The 23997-nt window shown below is 43.4% G+C and overlaps 2 protein-coding genes, 1 long non-coding RNA gene and 1 pseudogene across 5 annotated transcripts in view; 2 read left to right on the top strand and 2 right to left on the bottom strand.

Moving 5' to 3' along the window:
* SLC26A8 (solute carrier family 26 member 8) overlaps positions 1 to 3460 on the top strand; it is a 66069-nt gene extending 62609 nt beyond the window's left edge. Inside the window, 3 exon segments of the mRNA XM_007197969.2 lie at positions 1543 to 1597; positions 1698 to 1882; positions 2744 to 3460. Coding sequence (XP_007198031.2) covers positions 1543 to 1597; positions 1698 to 1882; positions 2744 to 3169 — 666 coding nt within the window. The 3' untranslated portion in view covers positions 3170 to 3460.
* A 5210-nt stretch (positions 3461 to 8670) lies between these two features.
* On the bottom strand, positions 8671 to 10373 carry LOC103002646 (suppressor of cytokine signaling 5-like; annotated as a pseudogene).
* A 1799-nt stretch (positions 10374 to 12172) lies between these two features.
* LOC103009415 (uncharacterized) lies at positions 12173 to 18200 on the bottom strand. Its single transcript, XR_452527.2, has 2 exons — positions 17984 to 18200; positions 12173 to 13426 (listed from the first exon to the last, which is right to left on the bottom strand). It is a non-coding gene; the product is annotated as an uncharacterized LOC103009415 (long non-coding RNA).
* A 100-nt stretch (positions 18201 to 18300) lies between these two features.
* Positions 18301 to 23997, top strand: part of SRPK1 (SRSF protein kinase 1) — a 92793-nt gene continuing 87096 nt past the window's right edge. For 2 of the 3 annotated variants that reach the window (XM_057555001.1, XM_057555000.1), the window contains exons 1-2: positions 18301 to 18414; positions 18943 to 19003. In XM_057555001.1, coding sequence (XP_057410984.1) covers positions 18402 to 18414; positions 18943 to 19003 — 74 coding nt within the window. In that variant the 5' untranslated portion in view covers positions 18301 to 18401. Of the gene's footprint in view, positions 19004 to 23997 lie in introns of all 3 variants that reach the window. The other variant, XM_057554999.1, reaches the window with a different exon arrangement.

Raw genomic sequence — 23997 nt, 5'->3', positions numbered from 1 at the left:
CTCTTACATGCCAGACTGAGTTGAGCACATTTATATACACTATCTCATTTAGTTTTCACAACAGCCCTGAGAGACAAGCCATATTTCCCCCTAAGAGTCCTGGGCTCGCAGCTAGGAAGGGGCCTGTCCAGCACTGGAACTTAAAGCCTCTGACTTTGTATCACTCTTCCCCCTGTTCTGTAGTATAATTGGGCCATCCTTTCCTCTCTCCTCTCGTCTTCCATTTTTTGGAGGCACCATATGTTCTGGTCCTTGGCATGACCCTTCCATCAACCTGGCCTATGTTGATGATTTTCTGCTCCAGCCCCATCATTGAGGCAATGTCTGGCACCTTAACTTTGCAGCCTTCAGAGGTTCACGGTACACCCTCACACTTTAAAAATGCAGGTTTCCCCCTAGGTGTCTGGCTCTGTGTGTGTTCAGGTTTGGTTTGTACCTTCTGTGGTCAGAGCATTTGAGAAGAATGATTTCTTTGACACTGGCATCACTGAGGCCCAGCTGTTCCTCACCCTCCATGACGCTGTGCTGTTTGCTTTGTTCTATCCCGCCTTGTTGGAGGAAGTCATTATGTTTTGTTTACTTTATAATTGAAAACTTGAACCCACTAAGAAAAATCCCAGTAGTTGTTCTTATTAGAGACAACCACTCCATTTAAGCTTCTTCTTAATTCACAGGATTTCAATCTCCCATTGCTTGTCATTTAGAGTATGTCTATAGTGGCTCTTTACCAAATAACTTTATGATTTACTGTATGATCAAGAATGACTTTCTTGTTTCCCCTTGGTAGTGAAAGAAGTAGAGTCTGTCTGTTTTGTTTCTTTTGACACTCCAACTTAGTGCCCAGGGTTGGAACCTGTTGGGTCTTAGAGTATTAAGGTGAGTGGTGACTTCTTTTGAATTGAACGTTAAGATTTATAGCTCCAGAGCATATATATATATATATATATATATATAGGCTGAAGTATATACTTTAGGTCAGTGTCTGATGTTTTACTAAATTCAAATACAACTTTGCAGAGCAGCTCTGAATATGATCCTCAGGGTTCCTGAATACCATTCCCAACTATATCACTTGACCATCTCTGGGCCACATTTTGCCACCTCTGCTTAGTGGACTCCAGAGAGAAGGGGGTCACGTGCAAACACTAAGCAAAAATACCAAGATATGATTGTTCATGAGGCCCGTCCAGTGTGTCCCCATCACACCTGTGCCTGTGTCTATCCTAGCACTGTCCTCATGTAAACATTTATCTCTTTATGTGAACTGTTTCCCCACTTAAGACCATGGGCAACCCTCCCTGTCACTCCCCACCCCACACAAGACCATCTGATTCTCTTTTGTATTCTGGCACTTTAGGCATTTCCTGACATAAAGCAGTTCACTCATCAAATGTTTACAGAGCTGAATGGGGTGGGGATGCAAAGGTACATATACCCCAGACAAGTGAATGACCAAAGAGGTTTTAAAACTCAGCTAATTAAAAGGCCCTTTGTTCTACTGAGTGTGAAGATCTCTAAAACTGGCTTACTCTCTCCCCCCAGATGTTCAATGCTTTCCAAAACGCCAACATCTTGGTGCTTATTGCAGGGTGTCACTGTGAGTATCCTTCATCTTATGAACAGGGCTGTGTTTTGTACCCTGGATCCTCTCCTCCCCAGGTGTCTGACCCTGTGTGTGTTCCCGGTTTGGTTTGTAGCTTCTGTGGTCAGGGCACTTGAGAAGAATGATTTCTTTGATGCTGGCATCACCAAGGCCCAGCTGTTCCTCACCCTCCACGATGCTGTGCTGTTTGCTTTGTCAAGGAAGTTGCCAGAGTCCTCCGAGTTAAGTGTGGACGAATCGGAGACAGTGATACAAGAAGCCTACTCAGAAACAGACAAGGTTGGATGATGTGAAGCATCGGAGTGGGGAGTGGTGTGGCGGTGAGGTAGGAGGAGACACCTAATCAGATAGAGATGAGCAACGTCCAGGAAAGGTTTCTGAGTGTGGCTGTCCCAGAATTTGAAATGTTGAAAGACTCCCTTACCAGTTGGTAAATAGCAGTAAACCTGAGTCCCAGGTTCCCACACTGCCATAGCATCTGGGTGTCATTCAGGATCCTTTCCCAACTGAAGAGGGGTTACCCAACCCAGCAGAGGCCTCAAGGATCTTTTTACAGCAGGCTTGGTTAGTGCCAGTGTCATACCAATTAATAAATATTTTAAATATCTCCCTTAGCTATCCCTGTAGAATCCCCCACCACCACCACCCTTGGGATGGAAAATAAAACTGATGACCTAGCAGACGTAAAGATCTGCCAGTCTAACTCTATGGCTAGAGCAAAAGGTGGGGACTATAGACAGAGATAAAGCTAAAGAAGATAGCAGGAGGCCAGGTCATGAAGGGCTTGCCGAGGATTACATTAGGGGCTTGGAAAGACAAGTAAAATCAAGAAGACAAGATGTCCAGGAATGCTGACAAGACCATTGCTATTTAAATGGTTGACCATGAAATCCAGGCTGGCTAGAAAAACTAGAGAAGTTGGAAGTTATGGATTGATTGAGCCTGAAGCATGGTAAGTAACTGAGGAACCAGAGGGTGCAAAGAAGATGAAAAGCAAATTTAGGCCAGAAATATTTTCTACTTTGCCAGGAACCCATGCTTTCTGGTACCTTGAGTCCTACTGTATTCTGAAATTCCATGACTGTTCAAAAATTAAATCTAATTGGGAAGTTTTAACCCATCTAATTGTGTGTATTTCAGAAAGAAGAATCAAAACATAAAATGAGCAGCCGTCTTATAGAAGCCCCCAGAAGTAAAAGTCCAGCCTTCACCATACTCCAGGACCCAGTAACAGAGGAGGAATCAGAGCTAGACTTTGATCTGTATCCCATGCAGGAGTCAGAACAAGAGACTGGGCTAGATCCGGACCTAGACCTGGATCGCGAGATGGAGCCTGAGTCAGAGCTGGAACCTGAATCTGAGCTGGATCCAGAGACAGAGACCAAGCCTGAGCCCACATCCAGGCCAAGGTCTCAGCAGCAGTACTAGCCTCCGTATCAGTCTATAACTCCCCAGTCCCCACCTCAGACTCAGCCTAGGACACAGTCAGTAGAGAGGAGGCATCAGCTTATGAATTCATTTACAACCCAGAGCAGCGCCAGTGAGGATACCTTGGAGATGAGCTAGGAATAAAGGGTCAGATTCCCTCAGCAAATCCTCCCCACCCAAATGGGGCCACTGGGTCTGGAGACGTAGGCTAGTTACAAACTAGCAGTACTTGCTTTGGGACTCCTCCACCTGTTGGCCTTCTTCCTTTCTCAGCGCTGGGATCTCATTCCCAGATCACAATACTAAACACCAAGAATTATCTCTGAATTCCTTATCCAGGTTCACTTCGTTTCACCTTCAGCAGATGTTCCACTGAAGGATTTCCTTCTTCACACCCCTCACCTCTGTGCTTTTTTTTTTCAGACCATCTCTAACTTATTCCTCTCATCAGTGTTCCCCTTTCTCTAAAGAGATGAGGCTCAAATAAAATACATAACTCTAGTTACATTTGGACCCTTCCTGCATCTTCTCCCTTTTCTGTATTCTGTATGCTGAAGGAAATGTCAGGTGGAAGAAATTCCAGAAGTAGGTAGACACGGGGCGGGGGAAGAGATGAGCAAGAACAAGAAAAACTGTGTAGCATTTGTACTTCATATGTTATCTTCACTGCACTGATACAGGGGGAAATAGGTTAAGTTAGGCCAGGCTGGGACTTCCCTGGTGGTCCAATGGTTAAGACTTTGCGCTTCCATTGCAGGGGGTGCGGGTTTGATCCCTGGTCGGGGAACTGAGATCCCAAATGTCGTGCAGTGTGGCAAAAAAAAAAAAAAAAAGTTAGGCCAGCCTGTAAAGGCTTGTAGGCTAAAAGCACTTTTGCCATCACTCCAAGGTCAGGATCTTATCCTGACAGTGTTTCAGAAGGCCAATAAGCTGTACCACCCAATGAGAATGTTAGCTCTATAGAACTCCCACTGGTCTTCAGATTCACATTCACAGTTGCTTCTTTCTTACAGGTTTTTAAGATCTGGGCAGTCTAGAATCTGTACTCTTGGTGGACCAAACAGTTAAAATCTGTGACAGACACAAACCCCTTAGGAATTGGAAAAGTCAATCAAATCACTAGTTTGGTCCAAATTCATTTAAAGAAATTTCCCCTCCTCCATTAAAAAAAATCTAGTATTAAGGTACAACCTGAAGAGAAACATAAACCCCTGGGCAAAGGCATTGGGAATACTGAATTTTATTTCCCACTCAGTAAACAAGATTCCCCTTGCTTAGAATATCAACTTCTCTCACCTGTTAGATGAAAGAAATACTTGTTAAATTGTCTCTTATCACAGAGATAACAGGTGCATTTATTCATTCTACAAACATTCACTAAGCATCTGCTATATACACAGCACCCCAAACTGTGGGGTAAATAAAACAATATTATCCCTCCCTATTTTACACATGCATAAAGTGAGACATAAGTTTTGTAACTAGCCCAAGGTCATATACAATTGTACCCTAAAAGAGGTGGGGGCCCAAGTTACAAGCTTCATTTGTTCATGTTTACTCAACACATTTATTGAACTCCTACTATGTGCCAGCCACTGTCGCAGGTGCTGAAGACACAAAAATAAGCAGAATAGATGACAAAGATAATTATAAATTGTGATAAGTACCTTGACAGTAAAATACAGGAAACAACGGGCATACATCAGGAGGACCTGAACCTATCTTGGGTGTCAAGGAAACTCTTCCTATGGTAATGACAATGACCTTGCATCTGAAGGATGAGAAAGAGCTAGACTGAAAGTAGGTTCCAATGACTGCTAGGAGGGCAGAACCAAACGGAGGACCAAGAGTGGTAACCATGGGTAAGTACAGAAGCTGGGCACCCAGGGACACAGCCAGATGGAGCCTAAGGGTGATTACCATGGCACCAAGGTCTCAACCAGAAACTGGTTCAAACCAGACTGTCAGGGTGGCAGGAACAAGCACAGAAATGTTTCAAAACCAAGAAAACATTTCACATTTAAAACAGGAGACTAGGAAGTGCACGGAGAGCCCAGCTTCTGTGGGCTGCCGCCCTCTCGCTCCAGCTCCCTTCCATTCCCACATTTCCATCAGAGGAAGGTCTTTAAACACAGAACCAATGGCTTCTGACACTCTGGTTGAGTTTAGACTTCAGACCTTTCTGTTATAACTGCAACATAGCTAAATCTTGATTTTCATGCATGACCTCAGAAAGACCAACCTGATGCTTGGACTATAGTCTATCTTTAAAGCATATTCTCCATAAATCCATAGCATCCATCCCCTCCTGAAATAGTAAGATGAAGAAAAATGGTCAGTTGATTGTAAACAGTTCAGCATTAAAGAAAGGGTAAAGTGAGTAACAATTCAAAGGCTGAGTCTTCTTCCAAAATGCAGATTGCCTGAAATTCTAAGATGTTTCAAACTTTACAAAATGCCATGGTTTGGATTGGTTAGCTCACTTTTCATTGCGTGGTCATCATTGCAGATTTTATATCTCTAATAAGAAATTGGAGAAAAAATTTAAAGACTAAAAAACTAGTATAGGCCAGATCTGAAAGAGTATATTCTCCATTACTGAAAAAATCTCAAAAGTAGTTTATGTTCCACAGTAAATGGGTTATGGGGCATGATTTTCACATATAAGAAATTAAGTGAAATCAATAGAACTGCAGAAAACTAGGTTTGGAAAAGAGATTGGTCAAAGTAGGTGACCCTAGGTGCTGTCTCTAAATATTAATACATTAAATGTCACAAAGCCCAGTGGATTGTGACTTGATCTTACCCATATCTGATTTAAATGACGGTTAGATGAGACTTTGGATTTAGACCTTTGAGTTGATGATATGTGAGAAGGACATAAAGTTTGGGGAACCAGAGATTGAATATTATGGTCTAAATGTTTGTGTCACCCAAAATTCACATGTTGAAATCCTAATCCCCAAGATAATGGTATTAGGAGATGGGGCCTTTGGGAGGTGATTAGGTCACTCTTACAATTATTAGTGGGATCAGTGCCCTTATAAAAGAGGCCTCAGAGAGATCCCTCCTCCCTTCCACTATATGAGGACACAGCAAGGAGACAGCCATCTATGAACCAGAAAGTGGGTTCTCACCAGACATCTAATCTGCCAGCACTTTGATCTTGGACTTCCCAGCCTCCAGAACTGTGGGAAATAAATTTCTGTTGTTTATAAGCCACCCAGTCTATGGTATTTTGTTATAGCAGCCCAAATGGACTAAGATGCCCAAGGACTTAACTATATTGCATTTAGATTCAACTCTCATTTATAGGTAGAAATAAAGGAAGTAATGGCATAATCCCAGGTCATTAAGCGTCTTGAGATTATAGAATCTCAGTGCTAAAAAGGACCATGAGGGTCATCTGGACCAATTTTACCCATCAAGTCTCTTACAATTAAATTTAATTTGGGACTTCCCTGGTGGTCCAGTGGTTAAGACCCCGCACTCCCAATTCAGGAGACACAGGTTCGATCCCTGGTCGGGGATCTAAGATCCCGCATGCCACATGGTGCAGCCAAAATAAATAAATAAATACAAAAATAAATTTAATTCGACAAACACTTATTGGAAGACTCACCATACCCCAGATGCTCTGTGTTTCCGTAATCTATTACTGCATAACAATCCACCCAAAATTTAGTGGCTTAAAACAATAGTCATGTATTTGTTCATTATTCTGCAATCTGGGCTGGGTTTAGCTAGGCCCATTCATGAGGCCGCAGTCATCTAGAGATTCACCTAGAAATTGAAGATGGGTTTACTCACAAGTTTTGACATCTCAGCTGGGATGGCTGGAAGAGCTGGAGGGTGGCCAGGCAGCCAACTCTCTCTCCACATAGTCTCTCTGGGAGGGTACCTGGACTTCACACAGCAGCTCAAGGCAGCGTGTCACCCGCCACATTCCACAGATCAAAGTAAGTGACAAGGCCAGCCATGATTCAATGTGAGGGCAAATACACTCCACTTCTCGAAGGGAAAATAATTTATGGCCATTTTTAATCTACCACACCATGATAAAAGAATGAATAGAATATGATATCTGCCCTCAAGGAGCTCCCAAGCTACAAACATGCGGGAAGAGAGTGTCATGCCTACTAAATGAAAAGGTGATAATGATGAGAGGTAAAGTGCTATAGAAATACAGATGACAGGAAGGGTTAGAAAGAATGTGGGTCAGGGAAAACCACTGAGAAGAAATGACATTTGAGCTGGGCATTGAGATTAAGTGGGATAAACACGAGGCTCCCAATGGACCAAGGATGAGCAGAGGGTGGGGGCCACAGCTACTGTGGATCAAGTGTCCATCTGAGTAAGCACCAAGAAAAATCTTGAGTTTTGTTCTGGGAAATGGTTAAATTACTTGGAAACAGTTTGATCACTTCAGCTATGACTTTTATGCTTTGTTAGGTGAGACTAGAGCATCATTTAGTATAGGGCTAATTATCCCCCCAAACTGAGACAAAGTCTTTCTAAAAACTCTATCCAATGCTCTGAATATTGGACTTAATATAATCAAAGGAGCCTCATGCTTTAATTAACTTTGTGTTATCTTATAAATTTGTTAAAATACAGCTTTTCATTGTAAGAATAATAGTTGCTCTTTAATGAAAATCTATAAAATACAGAAAAGCAGGGGGGAAAAAAAAGAAATCTCCTGTACTTCCATTCCCTAGAGATAAGTTCTGTTAACATTCTGGGGTGTTTCTTTTGTTTTACTAGAAAGCATGGGCTTTGTCTTAGTAATGAAGGGATTCGTACCTCCCAAAGTTATAGAACTTTTCCTTTAGTAAATTAGAGGGTGCTTTGATTAAATCTAAAATACCACCATCCCAACATGCATTTCTTGTTCTCAAGGACTGAGATAAACAACCTGGGAACGCTGCTGGATGCCCACACCTGGCCTCGGCCCTCTAGGAAGCGCCAGGCCTACAACTTTATTTCCAGTATCCTTTCTTCAGATTTAATAAATTTAAGGGAAATGCCAGGGAGTTGACAGAAATCCAGTTTACTTAACAGCACCTTTCACAAAACAGACAAGGAGACTGAGTATAAACTATAGCAACACTTAAGTGAAATGCACTATGCCCTCATGCCAGAAAATTGCATTTTTTTTTTTTTCCTTAAAGGAAAGCAGTCTTTATTTTGGGGACTTCCAAAGCTTGATTTATAGTAACTACAAACATTGCTACTTTTGAAAGTTTATAGAAAAATTTTCAGAAAAATGGTAATTTCAAACATTAGTCACACTGTTGTAACACTCATCCAATAATTATTTATTCTTCAGTAAGAAATAGAATTCTTCACAGCAAATGCCCCAGAGTTGCCTCACTCAATTACTACAGCCATTAAAAACCCATTAACTAAATCAACTAAATGTTTTTGTAGCCTTACTGAACACCTGTAGCTCTATCCTCTGTTGTCTCAATAGGCACCACGTTTATCTAAGTAACAGTAGATCACGTCTGACAGATACTAACACTAAGCTTGCATACTGTACTGAAGAAGCCTAACACTGATATGTGTGCTTGCTATAGGTGTACTCTCTGACGCACATAAAAGCAGATCTAGGTAATGCCCTTTGGGGATGGGAGAGTTTACTTTGCCTTGACTGGTTCTCAATCTAACCAGCGAACTCTAACTTTTTGTTTTTAATGACTCTCTTTTAAAAAATCCTGTAACATTGATGGGAAGGGAGCCCACCACCATCATATGTGGTGCACCTACAGATGACTGCATGGCAGTTATATTGCGGCCTAAAAGACAATGTCCTATTTAGTGATATAGTAAGCAACGGTCCAAAAAACATGCAAGAGCTGGGATCTTTAAAGCGTTCCACAAAAGTCCTGTTGCAGTGGAGGAATGAATTGTCTAAGGGTCGTGAGCATTAAAACTAAGGTTATGATTCCATTGTTCAATTTTGGCAGGCAGGGATCTGTTGTCACGTCAGAAGATCACAGAAAAGAGGACTCTTCGCAGAGTCCCTGAGCAAAAATGGGCCTTCAGGTTTCTCTTCAAGAACAGCTCTGCTTCGTAAAGGTTCATCACTCACCAGTGACAGGGATTGCCTGTAATCTGAAGCAAATTGGGCATGAGGCAGTGTATGTAATCCATCTGTTTATGGACTTCCCAAGCTCTCCATCTACTAACATGGGCATGACTGTCTCCGGATACCTGACGTTGCCCTTGCCTGAGTGATTGCAAACACTGCGTGGTTGTGTCCTCTTCTGAGTCACAATTAGCCTGTGAAATTGCAGAATTGTTCTGATTGATTTCAGTCATTCTAGGAGCTGACTTTGGTTCCAGTTTATATAAAAAATTAACCGGTGCAGTGTCTTCAGACGTATGTATTTGTGCATCGGGAAGGGGATCAACCTCTTTTTCAATACCAAGCTGCCTTCTCTCTCTAAGCTTATCCTCTTCATCTTCTGTAGAAGCCAAGGATAGATCAAACATATCAAAAAATGTTGAATGTGGGCTCACAGGAATATACTGTTTCATCAAAGGCCATAGAGGGGCTAAATCTGAGACAGCAGGAAAAGAACATTTCTCAAGCATTAATTCAGAAAGGCGTGTTTTTCTTTTATTAGAAAAGAGGAGCTTTGACCGCTTGTTGTAAGTTCTCATGGGAAAACACAAGCCCACAGTATCCTACAACCTCTGTCTCCTATAGTGCTGCTGGAAATGATGTTCATGTCATGTACAGAGCTTATGCCATTTCGCCTCTCTCCTTTGAAGTCCACTTCGAGTTCCACCAAACTTTTTTTTTTTTTTTGGCAGTGCAGCTTGTGGGATCTTAGTTCCCCGACCAGGGATCAAACCCAGGCCCCTGGCAGTGGGAGCGCCAAGCCCTAACCACTGGACCACCAGGGAATTCCCTCCACCAAGCTTTTTACCAGTATCCAATGAACTTTGTGTCTCTGCAGAACAGGAATGTTTTTTCTTCCTACCCCACAGAGCATGTCAATAGTAGAAAACTCTTCTTGCAAGTCTTGTTCCTGGGGTGACACATGCATTGTTATCCATTTCAGTGCTTATTTCAACAATCTGAGGAGTTTCAGTGGCACAGTTCTGGTTTCTCCTTGAAGAATTCTTTGAAGGGCTTAATCCCAGTCATAAGGCAACATTTCCTCTTCAGGGACTGCTCTGTTGCTGAGGAGCTGTCTCCTATACTGCTTTTTTCTCTTTGACAGACAAAACATCTGTCGGAGTTCATGCCCGCATTTCCACTACAGCTTCCTCCTTCATGGCTGAAGAGATTCTGACACCTGTATTGGAAGTTATTCCATATTTTCCCCACTTTATCTGTTGATTATAAGCTCGTGACCAATAGCAGGCAGGGCTTTGGAGGGGCAGGAGCCTTGAAGGAAATATGTTGTTCTTCTGGCCACAGATACGCATGGTGCCCTTAACCTGCTACACTTACTGAAACCTGCCCAGTGGTGTTCGTTCCTCCATAGAGCCTGACTCCCTGCAACATCCTGATGCATCTTATAAATGGTGTGTGGGAGACACAGCAACTCAGATGATCCCCACTCTCCCACTCCGCTATTACCCTGGGGTGCTCCTTCTCTCCCAGGTAGCACTCATTTATTAACCCTTTACTGTGTATCAGGTTCTGTTCTAAGCACTTCACAAAAGCTAACACGTTATTCTGCACAACAACCCTGTGAGGTAGGGCTGTTATTACTCCTGTTTCCTAGATGAGGCAACTGAGGTACAGGAGGTCCCACTGCCCTGGATTCCACCTGAGGCCCCTAACTCTACCATCTTGTCTGCTGCTTAGCATCTGTGCCAGTGAACGTTCAGAATAAGTCCAATAGTGCAAATTTCTGGCCTAGTAGAGGGAAAGGTGGTGCCACCAAAAGGAAAAGAAGCAGGTTCAAATGAAGGACAATTCCTATTTACTGAGTGCATGCAACGGTGCAGGTACTTCACAGGCATGATCATATTTGTTACTTCCTCCAAAGCCTCTCCTTGAGAGAGGGACAGTTATTCTTTTTACCCAGGGTAAGACTCTTAAGACCAAGAGTTTGCCAAAAGTCACCACTATTCAGTGTCAATGTCAAAATTCAAACCCAGGTGAGATGCCAAAGATTAGGCCTTTTCTCTACTCAGTGCTGCTTCAGTTTGGGGAAAGGTGCCTTTGAACTGAGAAACTCAAATCAGTGCACTGAGTGCCTCTGTGTCTCTGCCTCCTGCCCTGGTCCCTCCCCCACCATACACCCAGACACCCATGGTTTTTACATTCTTTCATAACATCCCAGATAATTCACTGAGCACCTACTACGTATCTGACACTTTTCTTCTAGGCCCTGGAGATACAGCAGTAAACAAAAGTCACTGTCATTCCAAGGAGTAGTGGGGCAATCAAAACAAATAAACAAACAAAAAAGGCCTCTCCCTCCACAAAAAAATCATTCTCAGGTTCACTGCCAGAGGGTGTATAAACCTCTCAAAGGTCCAAACAAAGGAACATATTGAAATACTGGTGTTTGGATTGAGAGAGTAAGTAACTTTAATGACTTTTTGCAAGTCAGATGGTTTCCAATTATCTGCTTTCAACAAAACTGAATAAGGACCTCTTGGAGTTGTCAGTTGACGGTCATTAATATAAAATTTGATGATGATTACTACGTGATTTTTGGCACATTTGGAAGGAGTTTAAAAAAAACAATGATACTGCTGTGCCAAACCCTTTCCATTCCCATGTACTTATTTTATGTGACCAAGTTTTCATAGCTATTACCAAAAAAACATGAATAGAATGATGCAGGACTTATTGAGAAAAATCACCTACCTTTGCACTGAGGTATATTTGCAATAAAATTTCATCTATCACAAAATGATCCTATATGTTATTTTGATTACTCATGCAATAATAATACTCATAATGATAGGCAAGAAAGCTTTTAGAGGATCATGATCTCAGGAGACGTTTTTACAAATTAAATTACAACATAAACACACATTTGTATGGTGGAGAAGTATGATAGGATGATCAATGCAAGACTTTTAAGCATAAAATTGTATTACCTGAGGATAAACTTCTGTGAGAGTAAAATGAAATAGAAATACAAGTTCAGGGAGAAAAGGGGGTAATGTAAAATTTCTTAAAGTGATTTTTATTTTTTACATATAAAAATGAATGATGGTGGGTATCAAATTGCTATTGTATTTAAATTCCATTGGATGGCATTCAAAACTGTGATGTTAACAGTTCTAAAGTGTCAATTTCCTTTGCAATCTGTATGCCTTTTATGTAATTTTCTTGCCTAGTGACCCTAGCTAGAAAATCCAATACAAGACTGAACAGAAGTGGTGAGAGAGTGGACATCCTTTTCTTGTTCCTGATCTTAGGGAGAAAGCTTTCAGTCTTTCACCATTAAATATGATGACAGCTGAGGGTTTTTCCTCAGCCTTTATCAGGTTGAGGAAATTTCCTTCTATTCCTAGTTTGTTGCATGTTTTGCATGGGGGTAGTTTCAAAAAGTTATTTTAGTGAATAAGGAAGCAAAATGTTTGAAAGCTCAAGTTCCTTAGAAGCTCTGCCCCTGCTATACCCCCAACAACAAGCACAGTGCCTGCATATGGAAGGGGCCCAATCAGCATTTGTGGAGCAAACTATCTCCCTCCTTCCCCCTTGCATTTTATACTCCAGTGATGTTACGCTGTTTACGGTTTCCCCACATACCATGCTGTCTTCTCTGACCGCAGGTTCCCTCCCTCCCTTCTGTTCCCAGCTGACACCTATTTGATGTGTTCCAATGCTGCCCCCGTGTCATCTCATTCAGGAGATGCTTCTCTCCTCATTCCTCAAATCCTGAGCTGAGCGAGCCTCTTTTTTTGTACTCCTGTGGTACTTTGTGCATCTACTGTATTTAAAATCCCCCACTAAACTAGACAGGTAATAGGGTGTGTGGTTAAGAGTATGAATTTGACAGCCCGGCTGCCCAGATTCAAAATTCTGCCTCTTACTAGTTTGTGCGACTTTGGTTGTACCTCAGCTTCGTCATCTGTCAAACACAGGTGATAATAATGGTACTGATCTCATAGAGTTGTTTGAGGGATGAGGGGTAACAGTGTCCAGTAAACAGTCATTACTATGTAAGAACTAGCGAATATGTGTGTATGTATAAATGATTCACTTTGCTGCACACCTGAATCAAAACATTGTAAATCAACTATACCCCAATAAAAAATTAAAAAAAAAAAAAGAATTAGTTATTAAGTCCTACAGGGCAAGGGCTATGTTTTCTTCTTCTCTGCTTCTCGAAGCCCTTAGTCTCCTGCCCGGGCTGCAGTGGGTACTCGATACATGTTTGTCATGAGGGTGGGCCTGGTGGAAAGTATCTGAAAGAAGGAAAAGAAAAATGAATTTGACATTGCATAGCAGGTAGAAATCAGAACTCAACTGTCTAAACCATGTTGCCCATTTTTACGTATTTCCTAAACAGTCTTCACTCTGGCCCCGACATTGCCAAACTGGAGAAATTAAACCTGGGGCCAGAGGTTCCAAGAGGACAGAGTGACCTCAGAGAATATACACAAGTCACAAGAGCTGTGCTGTGCCTGCCTGCTAATGAATGTTAACAAATGTGTGTGGCAGATTTTAGTCAAAACTTGTTTTCTTTGTATCCCGGGAGTGAGGATGTGGGGCAGACAAATCCTCATTACTATACACTTCTCTGGTAGAAGTTCTTTACCCAGGTAGAAGAACTAAGAGTTGGACACGATCAGCGCAGGTCAGTTTGTATAACACCCTGCTGCCTCCCCAGAGCACCTCCAGGGAGCAGAGGAAGGGCTCTACCTGCCTCCAGAACCATCAATCTCTGTAACCTCCTCATCGCTAGAGAATCTCCTCCCCTCCTCCAACCTTCACGCTGTGGCCAGAGCATCCAAAAGGATGCATAGTTTCCCACCCTACCAAGCCAAGGCTTTTATTCTTTTATTTTTTTAAAGATTTATTTATTATTTATTTTTTTATTTTATTTATCTTTGTCTGGGTCGGGTCTTAGTTGCAGCATGCGGCATCTTCGTTGAGGCATGCGGAATCTTTTTGTTGCAGCACGCAGGCTCTTTCGTTGCAGTGCACGGGCTTCTCGCTAGTTGTGGCGTGCCGGTTTTCTCTCTCTAGTTGTGGTGCACAGGCTCCAGGGTGCGTGGGCTCTGTAGTTCTGCGGCACACAGGCTCTCTAGTTGAGGCGTGCGAGCTCAGCAGTTGTGGCGCGCAGGCTTAGTGGTCCCGCAGCATGTGGGATCTTAGTTCCCTGACCAGGGATCGAACCCACGTCCCCTGCATTGTAAGGTGGATTCTTCACTACTGGACCACCAGGGACGTCCCAAGGCTTTTATTCTTATACCTCCTCCACCTACTCCCCTCAACCCTTCACTCCAGCACAATTTCCTTGTGAAGTATAAGCTTTTATAGAACAAAGCCAGAAAGTGGTTTATCTCCAAGCAACTTCTGTTCTCAAGCCTCTCCAGGGATCAGGGAGCCCAAGAGGCTGACTTCTTGCTTGGAAAGTGCTGGTTGCTTTGGGTGTATCCTACAGACTGCCCAGACAGGCTGTGCTGGATCTTTTGTTTGCCCTCCAGATTCACCCTCCACCCTCTCCACCCTGCTCTGTGCCCTGGGAGGCTGGCCTGCATGGACTGCATCACCCAGGCACCTTTGCCTTCTAACTTCCAGTTGAGTTTTGTCAATGGGAGGCACTAGCTGGAGAGGATGATTGGAGAAAGAAGTTGGGTATATATTTCCCTGCTGCGCCATGGTTATATCCCTTTATCAAAGGGCACAGCTGTATTCAGGCAGTCCTTTCTTACTGCTACAGCTCTGTTATGGGTTGAATTGTATCCCCATCCCCAAAAGATATATTGGAGTCCTAACCCCCAGAACCTCAGAAGGTGACCTTTTGGAGATAGGGTCTTTACAGAGGTAATCAAGTTAAAATGAGCTCTTGAGGATGAGCCCTAATCCAATATGGCTGATGTCCTTATGAAAAGGGGAAATTTGAACATAGATCGAGACACACACACAGGGAAGATGATCTGAAGAGTCGTGGAGAAGGCGGTCACCTACAAGCCAAGCAAAGAGGACAAATCCTTCCCTCATAGTCCTCAGAAGGAACCAACCCTGCTGATGCCTTGGTTTCAGACTTCTAGCCTCCAGGGCTGACACAATACATTTCTATTGTTTAAGCCACCCAGTTTGTGGTACTTTGTTAAGGCAACCCTAGCAGACTAACACAAACTCTCATTGGGTCTGGTAACACCGCCACCCCTTGTGTCTTCAGGCCTAGGGTGGCAAAGACTCCCAGCGTTGCTAGTCCTCACCATCCCTAGTTGGTTTCCCTTAATCCTGTCCACACCACAATCTCTTTATTCAATTCTCTTCAATTATTCTGTTGACTGTGCCATGTTTACTGACACTCAAGTCTAAAATATAATTATATTTTCCCAATATACTTCACAAAACTATCACAAAGGCAAGAGAAAGTTCTATTGGGGTTCTCCAATTATGCAGACATCTACTGGGAATCTTATTCAAGGTAAAGCATCTGATATATTTTCACTTTCTTCTTCTGTTGCCTATTTCGTCTTGCAGGACATAGGGGAAGCCATGAGGGGAAGTGATACTTTGGACTTAATTCAGATCAAAATTGTAAGAGTTTGTGGTAATCAAGGTAGGGAATGGGTGTGATGAAACATGTATCCTACACTTTAGGTGCTCATATTTCAAAAATTCCAAAGAAGCATTAGGTAAGATCCTAGGACAGTCTTAAAAAATAAGTTAGCTCAAAAGGAATGGGATCTTGCAGAAATTAAATTCTGACACTGCCCATGAACAGCAAAAACACGACGACTCATGTTCTCTGAATAATCCTACTTTTAAAAGAACTTGCAGAAAAACAGTTGCGGGAGAGGCGTATGCACGTAATTGAAAATGAATACCAAAGAATGGCCACCACTTTTAAGAATAACTTCTGGAAGGGGAAAATCCAAAACAGGATAAGTCCTGTGAAAATAGGGGGGAAAAGTGATTTTTAAAGTTACATTTAAAGCGAGAAACACAAAAAAAGGTATAGGCTTTAGAATACGGGAAAAACCAAACTAGCTTATATGAACAATTATAGAAATTAAAGAAAAGGTGTGAAGAACTGAAGCACGCTGACAGACTGGGGAAAAACAGATGAAAGAAAAAGGAGAAACAGTCAATTCTAGGAACTCAGTCCAGTGAACTTGACACTGACTCTGGAAAAATCCTCAAATGAGTTGTTAAACAGATGGCTGGTGAGCTCTTAGAGAGTGAATCAACAGTCACTCAGAGATGTATTTCCTTTTTGATGGATCTGCACTAACCCATTTGGGTTTTAGCACAGCTCTCCTGTTGTCCCTCTCAGTGTTTTCTCTCCCTCATCTAGACCTTTCTCATAAATTGCACATCATTTATTCTTTGATTAGACAAATATTTGAGCACCTAGTAAGTGCTAGGCACTAATTTCCCCATTCTGGGACTTTCCCTCAGCCCCCAGCTCTCTCCTGTCTTTTCTAAACCCCGTGTGGTTTTCCTGAGCTGGCAGAATCCACAGACTCCAGGGCTTGACTGTCTGCCCCAACTCTCCTTTTGTTTTCAAGGATAGAATTGGGAGGAAACTGGGTTGCAGTTTTCCTTCGCCAACAGGTGCTGTCCTCTTTTGCAATATGCCCAGAAATGCTATCATTCGGGTTCCATGCAAGATATTAATTATCTCAATTTCAAATTTAGCAAACCTACATTTCCAGCCTCACGTTCCACTTCATCTCTTCAGTCATTACCAGCCCCAGTCCCCGCCTGTAAGTTTCCAAGCCTGTGCCTTTTTGCTCAGTTGATTTTCTCATTCAGGAGCCTGACATCTCCTCCACCTCTGGATATCCTACACATTTCCCAAGACCCAGCTCAAAAGCTGCCTCCTCCCTGGCTGGACTTAATGACCTACTTTGCTCAGTAAAATCCTGCTCAAGCCCCATGCTTGACCTGTGCAGCACCATTGTACTTTCATCTTCCCTTCTCAGTCAATTAATTATTTGTCTGTCTTGCCCACTGGAGTCTAACTTCTTTAAGGGCAAGGGTCTGCAGGCTTCCACCCAGTCCAGCTGCAGTACTTTACAAAGGGGTTGGCAAACTAAGGCCTGAGCAAAGTATGGTTGAAATAGTGGAAAAAAGATCAACAGAAGAATAATATTTCATGATACATGAAAATTACATGAAATTCAAATTTCAGGGACCATAAATAAGAGTTTTTCTGAACACTGAGAGCCCCTATTTTCTATGACTGCTTTTGAGCTCTAGTGGCAGAGCTTAATAGTTAAGAGATCTTATGGCCCCCAAGATCTCTTGGGGTTTACTATATGGCCCTTTACAAAAAAAACTTTTCTAACCCTGCTTTACAACAAGGATTTGATGACTGATCACTGTGTCAGGACACCAAGGTTCTGAGTACATATACCCTCCGATTTTTAGTTTATTTGTGTATTGGAAGTAATAACTATGTTGCCTTTAAGCTCTCATGAACATCAAACGAGATAATGCACTTAGAAAAGTATAAAAATATTCTATAAAGACAACTGTGTTTATCTGTACTGAAAAGATGATAAAGCGGTAAAATAAGAAAACACTGTAAGTTTTTATCCTCCCGCTTCCTTCGTTTACAGTCTTCTCTTGAATTTGAAATTTTAAGAGAAAACTCACTTTTAAAGTTTTATTTTTTAAGTGACGATAAAGTCACAGGTTCCTTCCTTCCAGTCTTTCTTTTGTGTTGCTCCCACCTCCTTTTCTTTCTCACTTGTAATTCCCGCCCCCCCTCCACTTTCTTTATATAGTTTCTCAATTGGCCCTCACAATAACTCAGTGGAGACACTGGGACACACCTGATTATTCCATTTTACTGACCAGGAAACCAAGGCAGATTACAGTTGGCTGCGCAGCTCTGACTCAGCACGCAGGGAACCCTCAGTGCCACGCTCTTCGCCATTCCTTAGGGGCAACTGCCCGGCAAATAGAACAAAGCTGACCCTGCGAGGCTTCCAAGCTCGGTTCTCAAACACCCCATGCGTGTTCATCCTCGGCGTTCTTTCCTTCACCCCTCCTCCCCCATTCTTTGCTGCGCCCCCCCTTCTCGGGAACAGGTGGTAGGCTCCGCGCTCAACGCGCAGGCGCGCGCCGTCGTGGGCGGGGCGGGGCGGGAACTGGGGGGCGGGGTGTGCGCGGGCTTGGTTTTGGGCCGCGGCGGGAGCGGGAGTCACCGCCACTGGAGTGCGCAGGCGCCTGGCAGTTACCGGTCTCGCCATGGAGCGGAAAGGTGAGCGGTGGAGCGGCCTCCGCCACGAGGGGCAACGGCAGCCGGGGCAAGGCCCGGGTCAACGCCGGGAGCTTCGCCTAAGCGCCGCCGTCCAGTCCCCGGGCGTGCGGCGCCCCTCCACTGAGGTGGTGCCGCCCCTCACCCCCCGCCTCTGGGCAGCCGATCCGCGCCCCTCAGCTCCGGCGTCCTTCCGCGCCGGCAGTCATTGCCTCTCGTTCCCCGCCAGGCCGGCCCGCCCCTTGGGGCCACTCCAGGGCCCGGCCCTCGGCAGGCGAGGCCGACCCCCGCGCGCCAGCCCCCTGACCCGGCCTGAGCCCCTTCCGGCGTGCCCCGCCTGGGCGCTGCTCTGCGCTCCGTGGGCCGCCAGTCCCCTGAGCGGCCGCCTGGCCGACGCTGCGGCGCTTGCCCCGGAGCCGCCCCTCAGGCAGGCCCCGCACCCGGGCCTCGCGCCCCTGCTGGGTCTCCACCCTCACCTTGGTCTCTTTCTTTCATCCCTATTCGCCCTTCATCCATCCCTCTCTCCTGCAGTGCTTGCGCTCCAGGCCCGAAAGAAAAGGACCAAGGCCAAGAAGGACAAAGCCCAGAAGAAGTGAGTCTCGCGCCCCAACATCCCTTCCTTTGGATTTGCCCCCGCACCTCTTCTATGGTTGCACGCCTTAAACGTGCATCGGGTTTGGACACCCGGCGGCCGCAGCCACATGGCCTCGGGGCGGCCGAGGAGGGTAGCGCCCCGTGAACCATGTGGGCGGGAGCTTCTGTTGGTGGAGGCCAGGTCTGCGTCTTAGCAGCCCCGCGCCTTCTGGAAAGGGCTGTTGGGAGAGGACCATAGCCCGACCGGTACCTTACCTTCCCAACTCGAGAGGAGGCACAAGCTCCCCGAGTTTGAGCCTCCCCACGGAGCTGGTAGATCATTATCAGTTTGCGAACCCTGCTCTCTATCCATACCTGCTTCCCAGCGTCTTAGTTTGCCTCCTCCGTCTGCAGGGTAGGCGGCAGGGAATTCTTGAATGAATTTTCCGTATTTTGGTCTGCTAGCCACACGCTCCCTTTTATAGAGGAGGGCATGGAGCTTTCCCCTGGGTTAGGCAACTTCCTGAGCCTGCAGGCGCCTGGCCTTCCTTGCAGTGTGCAGGCAGCCCTCTGGGGTATGCAGCCGGTTTCTGTTGCTGCTTCTCTTTTCCCTGAACCTCAAGTCCTCGCACTGAATGCAGATACCTTCTGGAGTGGGCATCACAGTGGTGACGGGGAAGTTCTTTAGCCAACGCTGTTGCTGATTCTGGCTTGGTGTGTTAAGTACCACTTGCCGGTTTTTATCAGCAGGATGCAGAATCGTGGTTTAGCGCTATTGTGGGAAACACAAAAGTTGGTCAGAGCGTCATAGAAACGCCCAGTAGAGGGCTTCTGCAAGTGAGGCTTAGTCTGAAGAACTTTTATCTTGTGCTCACATTTAATTGCAGAGGGCCTTGGAAATTGTCTTTTAGACAATTTGTACTCAGAAAAAAATGCATTATTTTCATGACACTTTTCCATTTCCTTGGATCTACGTGGAGTTGTACACTATCTAAGTCTTTCTGAGCTGATAAAACTCATTTCAGAGGCTTTCCTAGGTTTTCTTTCTGAATGATGATACAAGATCCTGGCATGTGTGCGTGTGTGTATGTTTGTGTATTGTTTTTGGCAGCTGCCTAATGTTTCAGGAGAGCAAATGATGACTTCTATCAATAGAGCTAAAGTGGTAGGTGACCTCACCTCTTGCTTCATTTCTATCAACTGTCTTATGAAATTTTTTATTTTGTGAAGTGCTTGGTAACCAGTGCATTTAAATGTGAGTTTATATATGTTTGTGTGCGTATTTAATTTGCCTCTTGATTATCCATGTATGGATGATTCAAAAACCAGTTTTTACTCCCAGATTGGTTTAATGGAAACAGCCAGAAGCTAACCTGGTTCTCCCGTGCAGTGGGAATTTAAATGTTACTCTGTGTGTGTGTGTGCGCGCGCGCGAGCGTGCGTGCACAGCCTTAGTTTTGTTACTCTCTGTGGAGCTGATATGAATGTGTTATAAAACCATATGTTTTCTGCTGATGTAAGGAGGTGGTGATTTTATTATTCACTGTATTATTTAGATTTCATCTGTCCTGGTCTCTCCACTTGGAAATTAACCTTGATATTAGCCTGAATCAGCCTATAATTTGGGAGATAAATATGTATGGGTGATCATATACTTTATTTTTAACACCAGATATTCATTACTTTGGATTATCTATCTATTTATTTATTTATAATAAGTTTGTTCATTTATTTTTGGCTGCGTTGGGTCTTTGTTGCTGTGCATGGGCCTTCTCTAGTGGCGAGTGGGAGCTACTCCTCGTTGCGGTGTGCGGGCTTCTCATTGCGGTGGCTTCTCTTGTTGCGGAGTACGGGCTCTAGGCACGTGGGCTTTAGTATTTGGCTCTCGGGCTCTAGAGCGCAGACTCAGTAGTTGTGGCGCACGGGCTTAGTTGCTCCAAGACATGTGGGATCTTCCCGGACCAAGGCTCTAACCTGTGTCCCCTGCATTGGCGGGCGGATTCTTAACCACTGTGCCACCAGGGAAGCCCCATGGATTATCTGTTTAGACCATATGCTTTATTTGTAAAGCTGAATATATGTAATTTGGATTATCTGTTACTCCTTCATTCACTACTGTGGGTAACCTAGAGTCACTTGTATAAAAGCAAGTGAGTAGTACAGATAATTAATTATTTTACTGAATATTTCATCTTGTACATCTTGTACAACTTTGACTCCTTGAACCACCCCCATTTACTTATAGTTTCAGAGGTGCTTAATTTTTTATTTTGTCTTCAATTAATAGTTTTTCTTGATAATATTACTTTTTCTTTTTTTTGGTTTCTCCAGCCTCCTTTTAAGTACTTGAAATGTCTAATTAACTTGGTTAGAGTACTGTGTCAGAAGTTCAAGCCTCACCTGTCTCAGGTAAATTGACTCTATTCCTTGACTCTTGACTGCACTCCTGACTTCTAGTCATTTTGCAAAGGCAAGCTGCTAGTTACCAGGAGATCAGTCAGGGAAAAAGTCTGAGGAAGAAGGTGCGATAGTTTGGTCTTTGGAGTGAGTCAGATCTGATTTGAATTCTGATTTTGCCACTTTTTAGCAATCTGACCTTGGATTACTTAGTTAAGGAAACAGTCTTATATGTTATGACTGGTAGCTCAGTCATAATGAAAACTCATCAGGACTTGAAGTTAAAAAAAAAAACCAAACATTTAAATGAAAAATTTTAGAAATTTTGGATGTACAACAGTAAATAACATCCTAGTAATTTAATCATGGTGTGGAACAGGTGGAAAAGATTTTCAGTCCCCTGATTTTGTAGATCTTAAAACTAGAATCTACATACTTTAAATAATATTCCCATGGAGCTGAACCTGTTTGTAGCAGTGTCAAAACTGGAATCCAGGGCTCCTGCCTTCCAGCTCAGTGCTCTTTAGGATTTGTTTCCTTTGGGTTCTTTTACTGTGCTGAAAGATCTGACTTTGGGGATTTTTAGTTGTCTTTAGTTTTTATTTGAGGAATTCCTTCTCCATTTCAGTTTTTCAGACACTGTACTCTTATTTACTAACATTAACTAGTTGGTGATAATCTCTATTTTACCTTACAGATAAGGCAATTGAGATTTGCCAGATTACTCCCCTAGAAAATTTAAAGCTAGGTTTCTAACCCAGATCTGACATACCCCAAAGCCCTGGATACTAACCATTGCTGTCTCCAAGTGACAATTCCTTTTGGTGTGTCTGAGGACAAATAAGAATAGCGGCTGAGTGAACAGAGGCTTCTGAATAAGGGACCTCAGGACGCATGGGTGTTTAGGTACACTTTCATGGCCCATTGGGTATGTCTCTTAAAGGGTACAACATTCTAGCTCCCTTTGAGCATTCAGTTTTCAATGTGTATATCAAGAGCTGTGTGCCTTTATCTGTTTGTCATAGGTTTTTATAATTTAAGACAATTTACGTCTGCTTTTTTTTTTTAAGATTTATTATTTATTTTATTTATTTTTGGCTGCATTGGGTCTTAGTTGCAGGACGTGGGATCTTTGTTGAGGTGTGCGGGCTTCTCTCTAATTGTGGCGCACAGGCTCCAGGGCGGGTGGGCTCTGTAGTTTGTGGCATGCAGGCTCTCTAGTTGAGGCACACGAGCTCAGTAGTTGTGGCATGTGGGCTTAGTTGCCCCATGGCATGTGGGATATTAGTTCCCTGACCAGGGATCAAACCCACATCCCCTGCATTGTTAGGTGGATTCTCTACCACTGGACCACCAGGGAAGTCCCTATGTCTGCTTTTGAAATTGTTTCTATGGAATATAATTCCAGAATGGATTTCATATCTAATAATTTTACTAAGATAAAGGGATTGAGAGGTGGGAAATGGGGGTGCAGTTTTAAATAGGGTGATGGAGGACACATTGATAAGGTGACACTTGAAGGAGGTAAATGAAGGGCTGCTCTAGGCAGAATATTAGGAGTGGGAATATTCTTCTAACTCCTGCTTAGCCACCAGAACTGGACAGTATTACTTGAAAAAGCTTCCCAAAGACGGTAATCTATAAGGTATCTTGTTTTAATTTCTTTTATTACTAAAAAGTTGACCATTTGGAGGATATATTTATTGATCTGCTACTATCTTTTGTCCATTTTTATGTTGGATTGTTGATCATTTTCTTGATTTTAAGAGCTATTAAGAATATACCTTTTGTTATGTGACAGATCTGTATTTATCAGCTTGTTAGCCTTTCAAATTACATTTATAGTATGTTTTTGACATAAATTGATTTTTTAAAATGTGGCTTATCTATTTCTTTGCTTTTTACCTTTGAAATTTTTGATGTCAACTGTCCTATGTTTAAAGAAAGTTGCATTTTTAACTGTGTGATTCCATTAAAGTATGTACTTTCAAAATTATGTACTGCTAGAATTGCATTTTAGAATTGCTCTTAGAAATATTTTCTTTTCTTTTTTTTTTTTAAATTAATTTTATTTTTATTTTTGGCTGTGTTGGGTCTTCATTTCTGTGCGAGGGCTTTCTCTAGTTGCGGCAAGCGGGGGCAACTCTTCATTGCGGTGCGCGGGCCTCTCACTATCGCGGCCTCTCTTGTTGCGGAGCACAGGCTCCAGACGCGCAGGCTCAGTAATTGTGGCTCACGGGCCTAGTTGCTCCGCGGCATGTGGGATCTTCCCAGACCAGGGCTCGAACCCGTGTCCCCTGCATTGGCAGGCAGATTCTCAACCTCTGCGCCACCAGGGAAGCCCAGAAATATTTTCTTGTCCTTTTCTTTCTCAGTACGTTTATGCACGTTAGTAAATTTTATTTGCATTAGTGTTTCTGCTACAGTGAGGCCCAGAGGCTTGCCAGTTTACCATGTTTCTTTAGATTACTACTTGAAACCAGCAACTTATTGAAGTGCTAAAAGTGGTGGGTGTTTAGGAACTCCTATATTAAAAATGAAAAGACAACTCACAGAAAGATAAACAAGTTGAAAAGGCAGAGGGCTATGTACCAGATGAAGGAACAAGATAAAACC

Source organism: Balaenoptera acutorostrata, chromosome 10 (genome assembly GCF_949987535.1).
Source record: "Balaenoptera acutorostrata chromosome 10, mBalAcu1.1, whole genome shotgun sequence".
Lineage (NCBI taxonomy): Eukaryota > Metazoa > Chordata > Mammalia > Artiodactyla > Balaenopteridae > Balaenoptera > Balaenoptera acutorostrata.
This window is presented reverse-complemented; position numbering and strand designations above follow the sequence as displayed.